Below are 20936 nucleotides of genomic sequence, written 5' to 3' on the forward strand. Positions count from 1 at the left end.
AGCTTAAGAGCATTTTCTGCCTCGTCTCTAACCCAAGGTATCAGGTTAACCTACCTGATTCTGAGAAGGAAGGAAGAGGACTTCGTCAGGTAGAACAGGCTGTGGAAACCCTTCAGCACTAGAGACAGCATGTCCAGAAGCTCCCAGGCACACAAGCAGTCTTTGTTTTTCTCATCTGTTTGGACACAGCATTTCATGGATCAAATTCTAACAGAGAGGAAAAAAAGACTGAACCTGATCGCTGTCAGCCAAACGGAGCAGAGCAGTGTGATAGTTACTCCATCCCTGAACGTGCCTGTAAGACAGAGAAATTCTACCCCTGCTCAGCAGAGATGTCTGGCACAGATTTCGGAGCTACAGGTCAACCTGACATCACGATGAGGCATGATGCCTGTGGAAAAGCACAAGTGCTTTAAGCAGAATTCTCACAGACATGGGCACTGCTGGGTCAAAGTAATACTGCCATTTCAGAGGCTGCAGGTTTCTATAACAACAAAAGATCAGAATTCCAATATACAGCGTTCAAGGAACCTGCAGCACGGATCTGTGCAACTGAAACAAAGCTTTCAAAACCATTTAACCAGCTGAAGAGTAATACCTAGCACTTTCCAGACACCGGTGGAGTACAGTGCTTTTCTTTCCAGCCTAACCTGTGGTCACACTGAAGTTAAGTCTCTTAACATCCTTGGAAAATGTCTTCAGAGGCATTATGTGACTTTTTCCTCTCACTACCATTAGCAGCAGAGTTCCAGGTCAAAGGTTATTCCTTCACATCTGACAACAGTCGTTCAGTCTGCTCTTCTCGTTAAGTGCGAAGTTGCAGGACAGTACATGAGGACTGTTTAGAAAAGGAAATGCAGCATTTTACTTCTGACCTTTCAGAATGTGCCCATTGAAACTTTTACATTGGAGACAGATAGTTCACGTTCCTAGAAGGAATACAAGAGGTAATAGGGAAAATTTTACCCTCAATAGTCAGAAGAAAAAAAGGAAAAAAAAAGACTCATGGCTGTGAAGTCTGAAGTTTCTGTTCCATGTTTTGTGTCAGTGTCCTATAAGTTTATATTGCTTACACCGACACAGCTTACATATAGGGAAATGCATACAGACACTAATTCCAGGAACCAGCAGCTATCAAGTGGTTTTACGCAGTTGCTAATCTTGACATGCGAGCAAGATTTGGTACTGTAGAACTGGTTACAGGCACTGCCTTGCTAAGTTCAGCTTGGTAGCTGATTTGTAGGGGAGAGGATGAGATCCACAAGCTCCAGTGAGTGCAATTTCAGTGCTCCTACACAGTGCCAGAGTTTTCAGCCACAGAAACTCTAGATTTTAAAGTCAAAAAACAGTGTCAAATGGAAATATACTTACGTCCTTGAATTTTATTTTAAAAAAGCTTTTGTCTTCAGTATTCAGTCTACATATTTAAGCAAGCAACAATTTCCATCTAAAAAAAGCATATTTACCAGCAAAACATTTGCTTAGACCAAAACCAACCACAGAGTTTCTTCCCCTTTGTCTCTGCACCTGCAGGTGTACTACCACTCTTAGTCAGTGTCACCCTCACCACAGGGCAGGAAAAAGCAGGAAAGCACATCGGAAACCCAGAGGGAGCTTACTTTTTGCCTGGAATTAACACAGACATTGCTTGGAAAAGAAAAAGAGAGAGATAACCAATGTTACTTAATATCTGTGGCATTAACCTTTAGATGAATATTTCATGTGACCCTTCAGCTAGAGGACCTAAGCAGGTATGTGTTAGCAGTATCTTTTCTACCTTTAGAGAATTTATGATCTTAATAGCAAGGACTGCTTTACCTCAAGTGAGAATATAATTACCTCCCAACCAAATATTGTTATAACTGAGGCAGAAAAGCACATCTCCTGTAAGGCACCATCCTCATTCACTTAACAAAACCCAGCAGCACAACATGCCAGAGACAAGCATTAGCAGGCTTGTTCTCACGTTCAGATCCGCTTCACGCTATACGATGCCACGAGCTACAGTTTTATGTGCAAATACCTACTTTCACGTTACAAAAAGCCACATCTATTATGAACCACATCAAGAAACTGCAAGTAAACATTCAGCTGAAGCGCTATATAATCAGCCACCGCAAGCAGTCAACAAATGTTTTTACAGTACAGCCATTTATGGTAGCAGTCAAGAAAGCAAATGGGAGATGACAGCAGCTCTACACTGAGCAGCATCACCTCCCGTGATGGAGCTGGTTGCAAGTAACAAAAGCTTGCATTAAGCACAACATCCACAGACTGTCCCTTATTGTTTAGGGAACTCAGTTTAAGCCTGAAACACTTGCTAGAGTCACACTGACCTTAGGATCACTGGGAAAGCGAGGTCCTGTATTTTCTTCCCTAGCGTTCAGGTATGCAGGCTGTTAAAGCAGGTCCCAAAATAGTTCTCTTCCCACTGTTAACGATCAGCTTGTACAGCTTGGACAGAACTTATCTCATTCAGAAGCACACGCACACACCACCGAAAGGAAGCAGCACTTTATTCAGCCCTTATTTTTCCAAAGGGCTGGATGCTCAGGCAAAATCTGAGCTCTCCAGGGAGGTGCTTTTCTCATGAAACTACAGGCGCTTCATTTTGTGGTTCAAAGCATAAGCGCTTCAAATATTAACCTAGCAAGAGATGCTACGATGGTGCAGACCAAGACAGGCACTGACCCCTCTTGATTGTACCATCTAAACCTTGTACGTGCAGCTTTGCCAAAGTGACTAGCAAATTAATACTGCAAATAGGGCTCTAACATCAAAACGCTTGTCTTCCAATAGAGCGGTGAACTCTCTGGAGTCTATTAAGTCAATCTACAGAACATAAGGTCATTGAGAGAACCCCAAACCCCACCATCCTCCTTTTTACATCCTTTCCTGGCCCATTGCTTAACCCTCACGTTAAGAACCTCATGGGAACCATCCGTATTGCAGAGTCACGGAAAGCTTTCAAAGAGGGCATTTCTAGTACTGTTTCTGCTGGTGTCCCAAAGCTCAGGAGACCCCTCGCACATACAGGCCTTTCCTTTCTGTTGATGGCAGCTTATCCTTTCATGGGCTTCATTTTAGTGAACTGCCTTGTCTCAGCTGGAACAAAGCAGAAGCACCACCAGTTTGCCTAGAACAGATCTCAGCTGAATGCAGTTAAGTGCCACAAAGTATTCTCCTCCCCATCCCTTTGCAACATTGTAGCTTTCTATAATTACTTGATCACACTTGAATCCCTTTTTCTAATGGCTTTACTTATTAAGAGGCACGCAGCAAAGTCTTCAGAGCTATGCAGCTATGTCCACACTAACCTTTAAGGACAGCTCTTTACCAAATGCCACTTTAATAGATTCAATTATCCTCACCCTGCTAGTCCTGCTTTGAATACAGCACAATCCTGTATTTGAACAGGCTTAGTACCTCTAACATCCTAAAGGAAGATGAGATACACACCACTAAAAAAAATAAAGCATTTGGCATTCTCACACACTGTACTCATGTTGGCCAGTCCATCATCCCATCTCAAGGTTGGAAGGCTTCTGAATTTTTAGACTCTTAAAAGCTGTAAAGTTAAAAAAAATTAAGGATTCGAATACACATTCAGATGCTTCAGCTTTACAACACTATATGGTAAGTCAAGATTTGTTCTGGGGGTTTCCAGCAAGGTGGTTTCCCTTTTGTCCCCTACATGCTCTCATTCTTTCAAAAATTTACATAAATTCTCAAATAAACTTGTTTTCTAAACTTATAAGCTACCGTCAGTCTGAACAGAGCAGATGGAGCATATGATCTACTTAATTTGCATTGGAGGATACATGCTGAGCTCTCTCGATCGTACTCCTTTACAGACATCAGTTAAGGAAAAAAGCGTCATTATCTGGAAAACACAGGTGCAAGCCATATGAACGCAGGTCATAAAAAGCACCAGTAAACGTATCAGCTAAACCATGAAGGCACAATTATTTCATGATAATCAAAGTAAGGAAGGACAAAGGGATGATGAAAAATAAATTTGATCATGCTAGTCATATATCTTCACTTTAGACAAGATGGTTCCACTACCTGCTGTTCTGAATCTCTGCTTTTAGGATTACTAACTTGAAACAAAGCTTCAATGAAGGTACCTTCTTCAGGATAGATTTGGTGACCAGCCACTGCCAAAAAAGAAATTCGGTAATTTGTTCATCACTAAGATATTCTGCCTTTAAAAAAAAAAAGTTACTTAAATATTCTGTAGCTTAAAGCAGACAGCAAGGTCAGAAAAGAAGATAGTGGTATGAATCCAACAAACAGCACAGAAAGATTTCTATAGATGGTAGTAGCAACTTAGAAGGAAGATCCTTTTTGTTCATTATCCTAAGATGACAAATTAAGCTTACACTATCAAGTGCTGTAGTCAGCTACACTATACTATTTTACAGTCTTTCAGCTTGTCAAGTCCCATAAGATTTTCCAAGAGAGAAGCTCTTACTTCTGAAATGCAACCTCTCTCATCTCGGTTGCCTTTCAGCCCCCTTCAAAGCAACCCGCATGTTCCCCAACCCATTTTTGGGGCCAGAATCCACGCAGCAGTTGGTGCTACAGGGCAGACGGCACAGCAACAGGAGAACCAGCTATCCTGTGCAAGACGACAGCAATCCAAGAGTTTCTGGAGCATGAAATACAGCAATTACAAAATCCCCAAACAAAAACATGTAAACCAAATCCAGTCCTCGTCTCCAAGCAGGTTCACGTTCGCAGAAACTAAACTAAATTACCCGAGCTCCACTCCCAACGTGCACAGAAGGGAGGAACCCCACTAGCCAAGTCTGCACCACATTGGCTGAGCTCAGCACGCGCGGCAGTGCCCCAGCACGGTACCAGGTCAGCAGCACCTGGACACAGTAGCTATATTACACACCTCCTGGGAATGAGTGCAGAGTGCCTCACCCTGAAGAAATCGTTACCCACCACCTAAAAGCACTTGTTTTCATTAAATCATCCACACTGAAAATTTCAAATTCAAATAATAACGTGCAATGCTCTTGCCCAATCCTACACGCGCACCTAATTACGCCCTTAAATAAGCAGAGAATGCCATTATCTCATCGCCTTCTCCAAGAAGTAGGAACTTAGGTAAACCCTCGGCATAAGGGTAGAAAGAGGCAGCAGTACTAAGCAGTCTTAAAACGTGTGAGCAGTGTGCAAAGACCTTCCATTTGTTTACTTTTAGAATAAGGTTTTAGAATGCATGAGGTTTGATCAGAGGTTTTTTTGTTGTTTAAAAAAAAACAAAACCTGCTGCTATTTCCGCTCCCATATTCTACCGAGTAGTGATCTTGTGGTAAAGGCATTTAGTGAAGAGAAAACAGAGCGTGGAATGCACAAGCAGCCAGCCTTCTGCACCGAAACCACAGGAAAGCATATTAGTTTCTCTCATTTTTATAGATTAGAAACAGGTTCTTCAACTTCACCATAGTTAGAATAATGGACTATTCAGTGCTATTCAGACTTCCAGTAACCACAGGTGAAATCCCGGGGCAGCCAGTACATCAGTACAACAAGAAGAAAGCCCTCAGGACACCTTATCTCGTTGGTTAACTCTTCCTCAGCTGAGTTTGAATATAACTTTAACTAGCATAACACCACTGCCACAGAGCTCTGGCAGCCTCTAGCAAGCAGCAAAGCCAACGTTAGGTTATTTACAAGAGCGGAAAGGATACTACCAATTAAAGGCTTTCTTCCAGCATTAGAAATCATTTTAATTTAAACCATAAGTTTTCTACACACATTTCCTGTGCTCGTATTAAAAGCAACCTTTCATAATTACCAGAACTCAAAACTGATTAGATTGGCCGTATACATTACTAACTCACCAGGCACAATCCATCCAGACTGCACTAACCTGCTGTTGTTGTAACTCTGTTTCTTACAAAGTCCTCTTTGGAAAGGTTTTAGCACTGGCAGCCTACCAGCTTCAGGTTTAGGAAATGACTGTCAGATCCCAAAGATAAGACGTAAAAGCAAATCTAGGGGTATCTTCCTATGCATCTTCATGCCAGCCAACTGCTAGGATAGCAGGTTGCCACTGCTTGGTGACAGCGTACACTTAAAAAGTACCCACCCGTCTAAAAGCTGCAAGTTAGAGCTCCGCTCCTGACGTGTTCAGTCAGCAGGAGGAGAACTTGGGACACACGTGGGATTTTGCCCAGAAGAATAAATACCATTGAGTCCCTCTCACTAACGACATGACTTTTCCTAGAATGAAGAGAGACCAGAGGCATCACAACCCATTAAAGGAAGAAGTTCCAGAGATAAATACCTAGCTGAACTATTAGGTAATCACATTAACATCTTATAACTCTTTACACTGGGGGAAGCTGAGATATGGAAGCACTCGTCTGCAAAACAGCCTGCTAGCATATATGCAGTGCAGCAAATACTTCACATAAGCTGTTTAGTGGTCACGAAACCAGGTCTCAATTATCTAGTCTGAGGCAAGTGGCTGGAGCTTAAACTATTCATCTGCAACCAGACTGAGCAAATTCTTCCAGATCACCACTTCCCCTCACACAGATCACTTCACGAGATGCAGCGCTTGTTTGTGTTCTGTGTTTTTTCAATTTACAGATATTCTTAGGAAAATAATTTCAGGGTACAGCATTGGCTCAAACTAGAAAAACCTTTAAACTGTGAGCAAAATCCCTGACTTTATACAAGCTCAGCCGCATTTTAAGATCCCAGGTCACACTTACACTTGAACAAACATCGGCCAGCACAGAGTAGATATTTTCAAATTCTGCTCAAAATGATCAATTTGACCATCAGTTCCCTTTTTGGAGGAGACTTCTGGAGGGTCAGCCTAAACATTCAAGGCCTCCCACCAGACAAGTCAAAGCAGCCATGGAGGAGGGGAAGCCACCATTAAAAATGTGTGGAATGTGGCCTACTTGGAGGGAGGCAGCTAATGCTGGGACAAAGGAGGTGACTACTTCAGATCTAAGGCTCTTTTCCCATACAGTCGCACCAACACAGACATTGGACAATTTCAAACATTAGACTCCTAGAAAGATTAGTGAATTTTATCAACATTTACAGAATATACATGGCTGAAGATTAGTTTCACAAAAAAAAACTTATCAAATCCTTTGACTACCTGATATATACTATATCCGTCCTAATGCACAAAAGACCTTTTAGACAGCAAAACAAAAAGTGTCTAAGTATTTTGGCTACTTCAAAAGCTGAGCTTTGAAGAGTCTTTTTTAAATTCAAAGAGTATGCTTCAATACATTTGAATGTAACCTTCCAGCAAGATAAAAGAAAAAGCAGAAACTCCAGAGAGTTTCTATGCATTTTCTATAGTTAGCAGATTCAGGCCACAGATACAGGAATTCAGAAGTTTTTCCGTTTTTAAGCATCCTTGTTCAGAGCAGCGCACACAAGTCACGAATTTCTCCCTCCTTGCAGGAAGCAACGCTCTCAGCACTAACACCCGGGGGAACCACACAGGCTCTGTGGAGGATGGTGCCTGGGCTTTTGTGGCCGTTTCACAGCACAACCCCATCGGCAGCAGCACAACAGGTGAAGTCCTGAGCTACATAACTGGCAGGAGAGAAGTGCCTCAACCCATCTTTACTGACAGAGGCACGTTTTAAGGTGACGCTTGAAGCTGAAGCACACTCAGGACAGTTCCAGCCCAATTCCCTCGGGACGATTCGCCTTGCAGAGTGCCTCGAGCTGATTACTCCTCCAGTAGCCCAGGCACACAGGGCAGCTTGCAAGCTCACTGATTGTAACAGCCAAACAAGGCGAGAGCTCCAAGTGCTGTACTTTGGCAGGCAGTGGTATCACCTGTACAGCATAAAATAACATTGCGCCAGCAGCTATAGAAGTAGCTAAGCTATACACAAGATTGCACAGAGGTTCAGCGTGCCCTTTCCCTTAGTTTATGGGAGAGACTTCTGGCCTCAAAGCAGGTCAGAGCACGAGCATCGGAACAAGAGCAGGCCGCCGGCAGCACTGCCGCTCGGTGGCAAGCTGGTAAGAGGCAGCACGAAAGCAGCGAGGCAGGATGCTCAAACCGGTCCACCCGCTCTACCTGGGGAGCCCTGGTGCCGCAGGCAGAACACCTCACTTCTGGAAACAACAGAAAAGCCTAACCCTGGAGAGATGGAAATAAGATCCATTTCCACACTTAAGAACTTCTCATTTTAGTGCTCTCAGACTGCAAGACGAGAGACATTTAGCTTCACAGATGGAGTTGTTTTACCTTGCTTACGTGCTGACTTTGGCCTTGTAGGTTTACCTTCAAGCTTGAGGGTCTGGAATTGTTTAGTTCAGCACACAACCTACAAAATTCTCCAAATTTATTGCAGGAGTGCTGCTGAGCACATTCCCCACCCCCCCCCCATCCCCACAATATCCAAGCTGAGAGCTCCAAAGCAAGGCAAGAAGCTGGCTCGCAGGGACAAGGAGCACCAGGCGAAGGCAAGTCAGCATATGGGAAACAGAAATGCTTCAGCACGTACATCTGCAGCTTGGAAATCTCTGTCAGAGTACGTGGTCAAGACTCAGATAACTTTATTTGGGGCCTGGGGAGAGGCAGGAGAATGACATGCAAGGATAGTATGCTTCTGGGGGACCTGGAAGACAAGCCCTAGGAAAAAGAATCCCTAAGCAGCAACTGAAAACACAAAACTAAGAAAAAATGCCCTGGCAATTGTTTTCTTAGTGATGCTGCATCATGCAAAGCCTAAATCCTTTTAAATATACCACCAGCACTTATTTTGCTAATGAAGACTTATTAGCATGAGCTAGCAGAAGAAAACGTCACATGCGTTTTTAGCAGCATCTCCTTCTTTAGCAGTAGTGCTGGCAGCACATACTCAAGTGTATTATCAACAACTACTTTTTCTGCATGATTACAAAGAACCTTCTTAAAAGGAAAGGCAAACAGAAAAACTACTAGGAACATGCAGTTTGGAAACATCCTACTACAAGCAGCACATATTAACGTAATCCCATTTACTTTCCTTACATAAGTCTAATAACAGAAGATAATTAACAGATCGCTTTTCCATCCAAAGATTCCAGATTTTTCACACAGATTTACCACCAACATCCTACCATTTCATGGTCTACATACTACATAAGAAGCACAACATTCAGCTTCACTTAAAGGTTTTCAAATTTCTTATTTGCTTAAATTAGAAATGCTGAAGACACTCTGTGGCATGACCTGAGCAAGTTAGTTTTGCCAGAAAAACCTGAAACTGGAGAGATCTTAAAATCAAAATTTCATCTTTTTCTAGCAAATATAACTAATGAATCAACATGTTAAATCACTACAGTTGCAGAATACTCAGACCAGCACTGGAAAAGTAATTTCCTTGTAAGTTTTAGGGAAGCTCAAGTTTATTTTCTGGCTTGAAAGAGTTGAGGAAAGTGACGCACAAGACAGTCATGAACATGTATGACTTAGGTTTATCTGCTCAGAAGTACAGCTACGCATAGGTCTTCTGCATAAAGATCTTCAGTTCAAGAAAAAAGAAGTGTGACAGTAACTCCGGAGCATTTTGTTGTGTGGGGTTCACATCTAGTTAATTATTAATGCCCGCTGGTCCTAGCAGCTAATACTTTATCCTGTGCTTAATGGGGTCCTTTTATGTAGTCTCTCACCACCCGAAGCGCTAACACACTGCTCTATCCCCATTCACCACAAATTACAGCTTACTGCCTTGACAGAGCTGGCGAGCCGGTGCAGGTCTGGGTAAGCTGGCTCCACGGCCAGATGAAGTTGTTTGCAGAGCTGCACAGCGAACCAGACAAGGTAACTGATCCCGGGTAGAAACATTCCCCGGTTATTTTTAACTCTGATCGCTTAAGGAGTTTCAGAGAACTTGATGGAGAAAATAGCCTTAGTGGCACAATCGCTGCGGCAGCACGGGGACCCGTTGAATGCTTTTCCTTCACAGTAGTACTAGCTTACCAAATTAAATGCTCAGCTACAGCAAAACCCTGTTCTTCAGGCTCGAAGAGTAAAAACAGTTCTCCCAGCCCTGCTCCTCCCCACTGCCTGTCCCTTTTTAAAAAGCAAACAACAACTTGTCCTCACTTTCAAGGCCCTTCCATCTCTCCAGCTGCACCACCAGCACGCTGCTCCGACCTGCTGAAGTCTTCAGTATGTCCCTCATGTCCACATATGCACCGCTCGCTCCCCACCGCATTTCTGGGGAGTAACTTCTCTTTTCAAGTCCTGTGTAAGTTTTTACTGTTGCTTCCATCAGCACGAAGGTAAGACTTCATGTCACTGACATCTTCCTTGCTCTATCCGCACCAAGTGACCAGCTCCTTGAGCGGTTTTGCCACGTGTCAGCTCATCTGTAGGTTGCACAAAGTTTACCAGGGAACTTACCCTCACCCAGGATCTCAACACATAACCAGACCTTACGGCACTTCCCCATGTAATTAGAGAAGCACGTTGCAACCCTCCCCAACCACCTCCACCCAGCTCAGGTCAAGGCTCTGCATACACTTCAGGACAGCCACAGCGCAAGCTCCAAAGCTTTTCCTTCGCTGGCAGCAGATAAGAAACTGGGAGCCCACTTTCATGACGGGCAGCACTGCACATGGTGCTCAGTTCGTCACAAGATCAAGTGCTTCAAACGTGAACACCTGGCCTTCCTTAACTGAGCCGTGAGCAGTCCTTGCACGGCATTCCACCCCAGCCCTCTTAAAAGCAACCTAACAAAAGCAAGCAACCTATGAAAAAAGGTTAAAAAACCCTGTGGAAGCTCCATCTAGAAACAGAGCTACGTATCAAGGAGTTTACCCATTTGACTTTGGCACCAACGCTGGTAGGTGACTAGTTTAGGTATATACATGGTGGATCCTCGGAAACGAGTAAGAAAAGGCAAAGCAAAGAGATGAAGTAAACATCTTTTTCTCTGCTATCTACTCCAAGTAATTAAGTTATAAAGATAGGAAAGAAATATTTTCTTTCGCATCACCTATTCCTCCAGAGGGGCTTAGAGGCTATTCTGGACCCAAGCTGCAACCACAACGAAGCTGTGAGACAGAACACACAACTAGCAAAGAGGAGAAGGTAAAAAAGAACTGAGAAAAAATAAATAAATAAATTTGAGATCATAGGGCATGCAGCATTTAGTAAAGAAAAATACAGTTCAAGACAAGCAGGTAGGGCCTCAGCCAGTGCTCATACAGAATTCATTCATCTAGGATTCAGCTCCATTCCCCAGATTTCTAGCAATGGGTTACCACTACTATCTTTCAGCATTTTTAAACAGAACTCCACCAACTCTATATGGCAAACCATTTGCCAGGCAAACATTGCCTACAGGTGTTATTTATAATTAAACTACCTAATCTGTATCCCATTTGCTCCACCCCTTTTGGTAAAAATTTGTCTAGGCTGATTTGAGTTACATCCAGAAATTTTTGGACATGTTATACGCAAAGCCAGAGGGAAAAGTCCAGATGTGAGGAGCAATTCCAAATGTGATTTCAGTTAGTATTGGTTTAACATATTTCTTGAAACAGAGCGCATTTATAATGCGTGGTGCATTTACCTGGATGTTATCTTTTACTTCAACCATGCTCATGGCCATATTCGAGCACAGGACTACCAACGCAGCGAGCTAAACTGCCTCATCATCAGGAGCAAGTGAGAAGTTACCTGTCTGTGTCACACAGTCTAGACCTGAAAAAAAGACTAATTTTGGAAGGTCTGCAGAAACCTAGCTTCCTACCAGCCTGCCAGACAGCCGCTCTATTTCCCCTGAGGAAGCTGGTATTCATCTCAGAGCAGTTCAAGGAGCTCAGCCCCAACATTTGCAGTGTGGGTAACGCTCCTGGTAAACACGAACAGGTTAGGGGTAAACCCGAGCACCTCGGCCCTCCCAAATTCCCTCTGCAGAAGGGCTCACCAGCCAGGCTCCCCACAGCGGCATGGCACAGGGCTGCAGTTGGAGGGATGCGGCTCCGTGCCAGCCGTGCCCGCACATCCCAGGCAGCGCAAAGGGCAGCCGCCTGCAGCGCGGGAAGCCGTGCCAGCACTCCTTGTGCAAGCGGCGCTACCAGCCAGCAGATAACCGAAGGTACGTCAATATTGACTCGCCGCGCCAGCGACTGCTGCGGGGATTAATACATGGCAAGGTGCTCTAAGTTATCTCAAAGGAATTTCACTTCGGGAAAGGAGCATGAATTCCACAGAACTGGAACGATCAGTATCTTAACACTGGAGTGCTACTCCAAACGTGTGCCCGCTTTTGAACCCGGGGCGCTTCTTACAGAGCTGTTCTCGCAGCGTGCCCCTGGCATCCATTAACGTGCGGCGTCCCTGCCGGGCAGGTTACATTGCAGCACACCCCTGGAGCCCCAAAGCCTAAAACGCCGTCCCTACACGCCTCCAGACTGCCAGGCCCACACACCGCCCAGCAGCTGGGGCTGCTCCTCACCACACCTTGACAGTGGCACCAGGCGGCTGCACGGCTGGAAAGCTGCACCGCTGGGATGCCGCGAGGAGCTGCCACACATGCGCAACATCAGGGTAGCACACCAGGTTCTTGGCAGCTCTTGGCACGTTTTCAGCCCTTCCTTCTCGCCTGCGAGTTAGGCCAGAAGTTAGCTCTGCAGCCTGGCAGCTGCGGCGGTTACAACTGAGCAACGTAAGTCTCCCTCGGTGGCAGTACTCCGGAAAGCCAGGAGCCAAGGGGTTCAAGTTTCACAAGAAGTGAAACAACCAGCCCTTATTATTCCAGGTGACTGCATCACAAGTGCCTTGTTTGGATTAGGATTTTTATTTCCCACCTTCTCCCAACATACGCACACGCCACCTTTAACCCTGATAGATGCCAGCCGGCGCTAAGCCGCTCACGCTCCTCAACTGTATTTTGCCATCTTTTGTTACACCGCACTACTTACCACAAAAAGGCCCCACTCTTTATCAAAATGTAAGCACGCCACTCGAAGCATAGCCCTACATGAATCCACAGCCTGGAATTCATGGCATTTTATTCCTTTTTTTTTTAAAATGGTCTCACTTGAAGAGCGCTTTCTGAGGGCCAGCAGTGGTTCGTCAGAGCACCCAGGAACAAGAGAGGGATTTGCAGCCCCTCCAAGTGCAGCACGCAGGAGCGGTACCGGACAGACAGACACCAGGGGCTGCCAAACAGCCAGTGCGCCGGCACAAACACCAGCTGCATTTCAGTTGTTGCTTTTCCATCTGCTTTACCACTCTGTTTTAGAGCTGTACCATTAAATTCGGAAAGGCCATTTTCTGGCCCAACAGCTATATCAGATATAAAAGGTGCTTGGAGTAACCCACCTTCAGCTGTATTTCTAGTTAGTGAGAACTAACATCCTGGTGAAAGCAGCAGCAGGGGAAAAGAAAGGAAAAAGAAAAATAGCTGATCAGTTGCTCACCACCCACCTCTAAGTAATATATGCTTGCTTTCAGAGAAACATCTGATATTAGGCTTAAAGAGTCAACAAATTTACATCCTATTTGCTTTACTCACTTGCTCAGTAACACAGCCAGCTCGGGTCCCACCAGAACTCATTACTGACAGTTGGAAGAGCAGGAGAAGACATATTTATGTAGCAAATTTCCACTTGTAAATACAGCATGAATTCAGTATGTACACACAAAAATCCCTACGTACATTCTGTATCACATTAAGTGCTTTAGCAGCCTCAAACTTGTTTGTGCATTACCACACTCAACATTAAGTTGACCAACAAACTAAGCTCAACTCAGTCCCACTGAACTACATCCACTCAAGACCACCTCCAGTGACATTTATAAACTAATACATCCGTGTAACCCACTAGAGTCTTATTCAGTATGCAAACATACATGTGCATTTGTCACAAAGCAGAATCTTTAGTTTTACGAAGGGGCAGAACAAATAATTTTAACAACTTGGATCAAAAGCATCCACAATTTTGCAGGGCAGATACTTGAAAGAACAGAACGTTAGGGGGTTTCTTGCTGTACGGTGCTGAAACCAGCTATGCACAGTTCAGTTTAATCAAAAAAAAGCATGAAGTAAATGGCAACTGCAGGACAAAATATGCAGAGGGTGATTAAGTATTTGCTAGGCTGTACTCCCTTTGAGTAAGGAAACCTGAACATTACAAAGGGCTGAGTTAGAAGGGAATGTGGGGTATTTTGTGACAGACCTCTGCATGACAGCTGGAGAAAAGCTATTGTGGCAACAGCTGTGTGCTCTGCACAGCTCATACTCCCAAATACCTCAGCCTGCTACAAGGCCAGTTAACTGCCTGCAATTTATTTTAAAAGTTTTCTGCCTCTTTTGGGATCTCAGCATGATGGATTATTTGTTTATTTTTTAAATAAGAGGAGGAATGCTTAGCTCCAGCACTTACAGTTTTAAAAAGACCACGGTATAAAATCTAACTATCATTTGCTGGGGCTTTCCTAAAGTTTATAGCTGTGACGGATCCCATCTACTCTACTATTAAAACTTCTCCACTTCCTGTCTAACAGCGCACAGACTAGGGAGCACGAAGTTCATATATCACATCCTGATTTAAAGGAAATGATTTTAAATTTCCAGGATGAAATCCTGTCCCACCAACGCTAATATCAAGCTCTGTTTATCTCCTCAGAGGAAGGATTTTGAGGAGCACAGTAGTCATCTCCCTGCCGAAAGCTTTGATCTGTTACTGTGTACGCTAAAATTTCTCCAAGTTGTAAGAGGAGCCTCTGAAGAGCAAACCCAGCCTCACACGCAGCTCCACACAGGCGAAGAGCTGCATCCCATGTACCGCTCCCGCTGCGCTGGTCAGCACGAAGACGCCAAACCCAGTACGGGGAAGAGCCTTCTTGCGTGACACCAGTTCGTTCACCCAGCCCCTTTACAAGGACATTGTTGTTTCAGCTCGGATTTTAGCACAACCGATAGTCTCACACAGAGGAGCGCTTTGCCTGCTGATCAGTGCCACAGTAAGAGCCTGGCCCCCGCAGCAGGTCCCGATATCAGGATGAGTGCCTCCGGCTTCCCCGCCAACACCTGAGCAAGGCTGAGGGCGACGCACTGCCTGCACATCCCCGAAAGCTGCCAAGAGAACGCAGCTGACCTGGTCCTCCCTACATCCCCAGTTCCCTCTTCGTTTATTCCAGCTGAAATGAACGAACAGTTCTCCCTCTTTCCAAATATGAAAACCCTTTAGTCTTTCAAAGGGACACCGTGAATAAAGGTGCGTGCCCGGCACCACAACACTCTTGTTTACTGGGAAATCATTAGCAGCACTGAAGCAGAAGCAAGAGTAACTGTACTGAAGTACTCCTTTACAGGAAGTTAAACACAGGGCTATAGGGAAGCAAGTCCAAGTGTGGAAATATTCACTAGTGCCAGTAAGAAAAAAAACTTTCCTTTTTAAGCTTCAGAACTGAGACAGCAACAACCACACTATCACAAGCAATAGAGAAGCAAAACAGAATTGAAATCCCTCACTGACATCAAGATTTGTCATGAGGCCAAATCTCGTACCGAGCCATGTTTTAGTGAGGCAACTACAAGTTTGTCACTTAATCCTAAACAATTCCAAAAATGAAGCACGTGACTTACTCGTAATCAATTTTAAAACACTTCAGAGCGGCTTCTACGCAGTCTTAAAAGACAAACAACATACTTGGCAATATATTTGCCACACAAAAATGACAGAAGCAGTTGTATGGCATCACGCACACTTGATAACATCATGAGCATAAGACGCTCCAGATTCTGTGGTGTACAAATAATCCTTCAAGCCTCACCTCCCGCTGTCTGTAGCTATGTAGTAATACAGAACTCATCTCCCAGGCACCTAAGGTTCTGCTCAAAACATCTTGATTTCTCTGCCATTTCTCAGGTTGTTCAGAAGGCTGAATCGTCTGCTAAAGATCACTCCGTGGTGGCAAGATTTCATCTCAAGATAAAGCAACTAAGAGGGCAAAACGATGCAGGTAGTTGAATACAAACTGACTACAAGTTATTTTGAAAAATTCACCTTCTGCACATCAGCTCAGCGCTACATTGCTATTCCGACACCACTCTTCTAAAGTAAAACATTTCTTTTACTGCTACTACTTGGAAGAAATTGTTAAATGATACAAAGCAGGCTTAGGCTCCTCTTTTGGAAGTCTTCTCTGGAAGACCAGCGTCGGCAGAAGCTCCTGAGCCAAAACTTTCTACATGCGTGCAACTCAAGCTCTTAGCTTAAAGAATAATTTCTACAGGCACTCAAATACTGAAACGACGCAGTACCCCGCAGAGCCTTACTGCTATTAAAACAAACGCACGTAACAAGGCATTAAGCATGAACTTTGTTTTTTTCTATCCTTCCTTCTGCCTTTCATAGAAGCATCTGCATCATCTTTGCCGCGATGTTAAAATTATCCAAAAGCCTTTCCCGCAGCCAGCACAAGCCCACTGGGTGACGTTTCCCAACGCAGCAGCACTTCGGAGCCGAACTCGAGCCCCGCCGGGCTGCGCGCAGCGCTGCCCCCGCAGGGCCGGGCGGGCAGTGCCCCCCGAGCGACAGGACCGCGTCCGAGCGAGCGGCGCTGGGGCCAGCCTGGGCCGGCCCCGGGAGCCAGCCGGCCCCACGCAGGAGGGCGCGGGCAAGGGACGGGGGCCGGGGCGAGGAGCGCTGCTCGCGGGGTGCCGCACGAGCCGCCCCCCGCTCCGGGGGAGGCCGGGCAGAGGCTCGGCTCGGCTCCCCGGGGTGCGGGCCCGGACCCGGCGGGGCGAGGCCGGCACCTTCCCCTTCCCTTTCCCCTTCCCGCGGGGGCGCCGCGGGAGCCGGGCCCGGCGCGGCCCCACCCCGGCGCCGCGGGCACCGCCGGGACGGAGGCGGCCGCCGCCGCCCCCTCCCTGCTCCCTCCCGGGGGGGGGGGGGGGGGGCGCCCAGCGGGACCCCAAGGTCACGGCGCCGCCCCGGCGGGGCTGCCCGCACCGAACGGCCCGGCCCGGCCCGGCCCCCCCGCGCCGCACGGCGGGCAGCGCCCAGGCCCCGGCCGGGCGGCACGGAGCGGGGCGGCGCGCAGCGGAGCGGAGCCTCCCCGTCGCGGCCGGCCCTCACCTGGATGAACTGGATGGTGAGCGCCGACTTGCCCACGCCGCCGCCGCCCACCACCACCAGCCGGTACTTCTCCTGCCCCGGGCCGTCCCTGCAGCCCGCGGCCATGGGGGAGCCGGGGGGCGCCGAGCGCGGCAGCGCCGCCGGGTCCGGGTCCGGCGCCTGCCTCCTGCCTTCCTCTTCCTCCTCTTCCTCCTCTTCCTCCTGCTGCTGCTGCTGCTCCTCCCGGCCGAGCAGCCGCAGGCCCCGCTGCCCCGCGCAGTGCCCCGCCGGGCGGTGCGGCGGCGCCGAGCCGAGCCGAAGGGAGCCGAGCGAGCGCCGCCCGCCCCCGCAGCCAGGGCGCCGCGGCTACAAATGGCCGCCGGGGGGCGGGCCCAGCCGGCCGGCACGGTAATGCCGCTCTGCATATGCATGGAGGGGCGGGGCAATTAACCCCGGGGGCAATGAGGCACCTTGGGGGCAGGGAGGCACCGCGGGGCCAAGGGGGAGCCCCCCAAGGCCACATCCAGCCGGGGCAGGCAGCGGCGTGTGTGTTGTCCGAGCCGTGCCGTTCCCCGAGCTGCCCTCCTGAACCATGCCATTCGCGTGCCCGACAGCCCTGCTGGAAGAAATAAGGGAAAGCAAAGCACGGCGAGTAACAGCTCGGCGCTGTCCTGGCTCGGTGGCAGGGAGAGGGTTTGACACAGAGAAAAAATACAGCCGGTGAGGTAACGGGGTAGCTGCAAGAAGGAGGTGAGAGGTGTTGGGGTCACTCCTGTGCTCTCAGGAGGAAAGGCAGGACCCTGGGCTTGGTGCTCCTGCAGTGATCAGCCAGTGCTCCACGTCCATTTCCTTATTGCCCTGGCTGATCAGAAACAAGGAACGGCTCGCACAGGAGAGATCAAATAGCCTAGGATTTCCCACCTCGGAAAAGAGAAGTGAGAGAGCGGTCTAGCAGAGGTCCGTAAAGTCCTAAGCAGCACAGAGAAGTCGGACAGGGAAAGTTTCAAAGCGGGAGAATTGAGGGACACCCAGTGACAGTATGAAGAAACAAGTTCAGACAGAAACAAAAGGATGTTTTTTTTCCCCACAGACACAACAACAGGAGCAAGGAACACTCTGCCACAAGGTGCTATGGAAGGCAAAACTGTAACTGAGCTGACAGAAGGTTAGACCAAGTCATTCGGCATAGAGCAGATACCAAACACAGAGATCAGGGACATGGCTGTGACTGAGGAGGTTTCTAACACGCTGGCAGCCTGAAGATGGCTGGCTGGGAGGAACAAGTCACCTTGCACGTGCCCCGGTCCTGGAGCTCTCCCCGACCAGTCACTCGCTGGCCTCCGCCAGGCCCAGGAGCCGGTGAGCACATGAGGCCAGCAGGCCGAGTCCTCTCCTCCTGCGCTCCTAGCTGCAGGAAAAAAGTGCTGGCTCCGTGAAGTAAAAGAAGAAACTGAACTGCTGCTAGTTTACTAGGCATTAGTTTAACCGGGGGGTTTGTTTGTTTTCAATAAAAGCCCCGTTAGGATTTCGTGGTTGGCTGCTAGCACAGGAACCAGCAGGCTGCTCGCAGCTCACTGACGTGGAGGCCGACTCGAGCCCAGACGAGTTCTAAGAACGCCGTAATCTCTACGCCAACTATTGCAACAGGATATTTGGTTCCTTTGGTCTAGAGATACATAGAAACAAACATTTTATTTTTCCCTTATCTTTTTTTTTAAGGTTTCAGTTTCATCATACGTCACTTTAAATAGCTATTTTTGCTGGTGTGGCTATCCGGTCTTGTGAATTTCACTAAAGAAACAACAAGAGTTCCTTAACACTGACAGATAAAGGATTAAAACAATTAACACAATCATCCATTACTTTAACAAAGGCTCTATTGTGAAAACTTATTACTGTTAAATCCTTTGTGTTTGTTATTTTGGGGAATGAAATCCAGTTTCACAAATAAAGCAATATTCTTGCAAAGCACAAGGCAGCGATCGCAGAACAAGAGCTGGGCAGCAACAGAAGAACAGCACGTTTTTGTGGGGTGTAACTGTATCCAAAGATCCCTGGGACAGACTCAGTGCCTTGTCTTCCCTCTGGCAGCCCTTGCTATGAGCTCTAGTTTTCGGAAACACAGAGCTTACCTGTGAATAGACATGGAGATGAGGACACAGCACAAGTCAGGATTCATTTCAGGATTGGCTAACCTAGGAATGGCTGAAAAATGAGGTGCGTAGAAGGTGAAGACAGTAAACTTGTAACTGATAAAAGGTGCCAGGGGAAGATGATTAGAAAAGGGTTTTGTGTGGTCCATGAGATCAGGAAAATAAATTTTGCAGCTCCATAGGGAACAGCAGTGTATCCATAGGGAGGTGGAAAGTGCAGAGTTTCATACTAGAGAGGAAGCACTTGAACTATCAAGATGTGAGATGGCAAAGATGTAGCCAAAGTTTTAGTAAAGTGACTGGGAAAGAAAGTACAGCTTTTAGAACCGTTACATAGAAAGAAGCTGCATCATTTCAGATCTAGCCTGAATATGTGTATTTAAAGAGAGACAAAAATCAAGAATGGCATCCAGATGGCAAGCTTAAAAGATAGAGCACCACAGTGCTTTATATAATGACAGAAAAAAAGGTTTCAGGAAGTGCTTGGGGGGAAAATCCAGAACTTCATTGTACGTTGGCAGCCTGGCAAAGATGTCTTCTAACCTCCCAAGCTGACATCTATGCAGTAAGTGACATAGTGAGAGCTAAAAAGTGCTCTGTGAGAACATGACAGCTTAATTAAGAGAGAACTTGTTCACAGACTTACCGCAGAAAAAAGTTACAAAATCTCTGGGACATGAGTCAGCACGGTAGGTTACTGTAACGCTGAGTTATACCATTAGCGTAGCATTACATACATTCCTACAGGTGGCATTGTTTATTTACCCCGTGCAAACAGGCGTTGAGCATCACCCCTCATACCGTACGGACACCGCAACCTAATGAAACCCATGTGCTGCAATTCGCATCAAGAACTCCACTGCTGAGCATACAAGGGCAGGTGATGGGACTTCACAAAGTCATAAAACAAGAAGCTAGGGGCAAGTGTTACAATGTGATTTTCCTTGGGATAAAAATGGAAGGCTTAATTCAAAATAAAATGTGCAATATTTTTCCTGCATTAAAAAAAAAACAGACAAAACCAAAATAAAACAAACAAAAAAAAACCTTGAACTATTTGTTACACTTACCAGCAACCAGAAACTAAAAGAAAAGACAAGGTATTTCTTCTCAGGCACACATACCAGTTTCTATCTGAGTAAGACGTAAAACTATTTTCAGCCAAGTAACTGCAGCTTTTTATAAAATGTTCGTGTATTTTTGTATCTACCTATTCCAGTAAAGAACTCTGTATAAATACTCATATACATGCACAGACACTTCAAAATACGTCATTTTCTTTGAGGTTTGAAATTGTCTTTTTTCTTTTTTTTTTTTTTTTTATTTTCTGTAAGTTCTGTAAGTTTGGCTTGACAATTGTTATTAATTACATGATTCCTTTAGAACTTCAGATGTGCTATACCCAATGGTAATTATAAAACAATGGCATCCCAAGGAAAAATGAGTAAAAGTCTCCCACAGTAACTGAGTAAGACCAGGATTTTAGACAAGGAATTTGAGATGCTGTATGTTTTCCCTGACACTTACATAACTGCACAGAGTAAGGAACAAGTGGGAGAATTTTCTTCAGTGGAAAATGCAACAACAGTCATTTAGTGAGCAGGTCAGGTCTGGCACGCTCAGATGTCCAGGCAATCCTGTAGCAAAACAACCAGTCCAAAACCAGTTTGTCCAAAACAAACCAACGTATATTTACATATACATTTA

The 20936-nt window shown here is 46.2% G+C and overlaps 1 protein-coding gene across 2 annotated transcripts in view; it reads right to left on the minus strand.

Moving 5' to 3' along the window:
• Positions 1-17449, minus strand: part of RRAS2 (RAS related 2) — a 41839-nt gene extending 24390 nt beyond the window's left edge. The window contains exon 1 of one of the 2 annotated variants that reach the window (XM_083838198.1): positions 17098-17449. In XM_083838198.1, the coding sequence (XP_083694324.1) occupies positions 17098-17202 (105 nt within the window). In that variant the 5' untranslated portion in view covers positions 17203-17449. Of the gene's footprint in view, positions 1-54; positions 4183-17097 lie in introns of those variants that run through there. The other variant, XM_083838199.1, reaches the window with a different exon arrangement.
• Between the last annotated feature and the right edge of the window lie 3487 nt (positions 17450-20936).

This window comes from Anser anser, assembly GCF_964211835.1.
Source record: "Anser anser genome assembly, chromosome: 5".
Lineage (NCBI taxonomy): Eukaryota > Metazoa > Chordata > Aves > Anseriformes > Anatidae > Anser > Anser anser.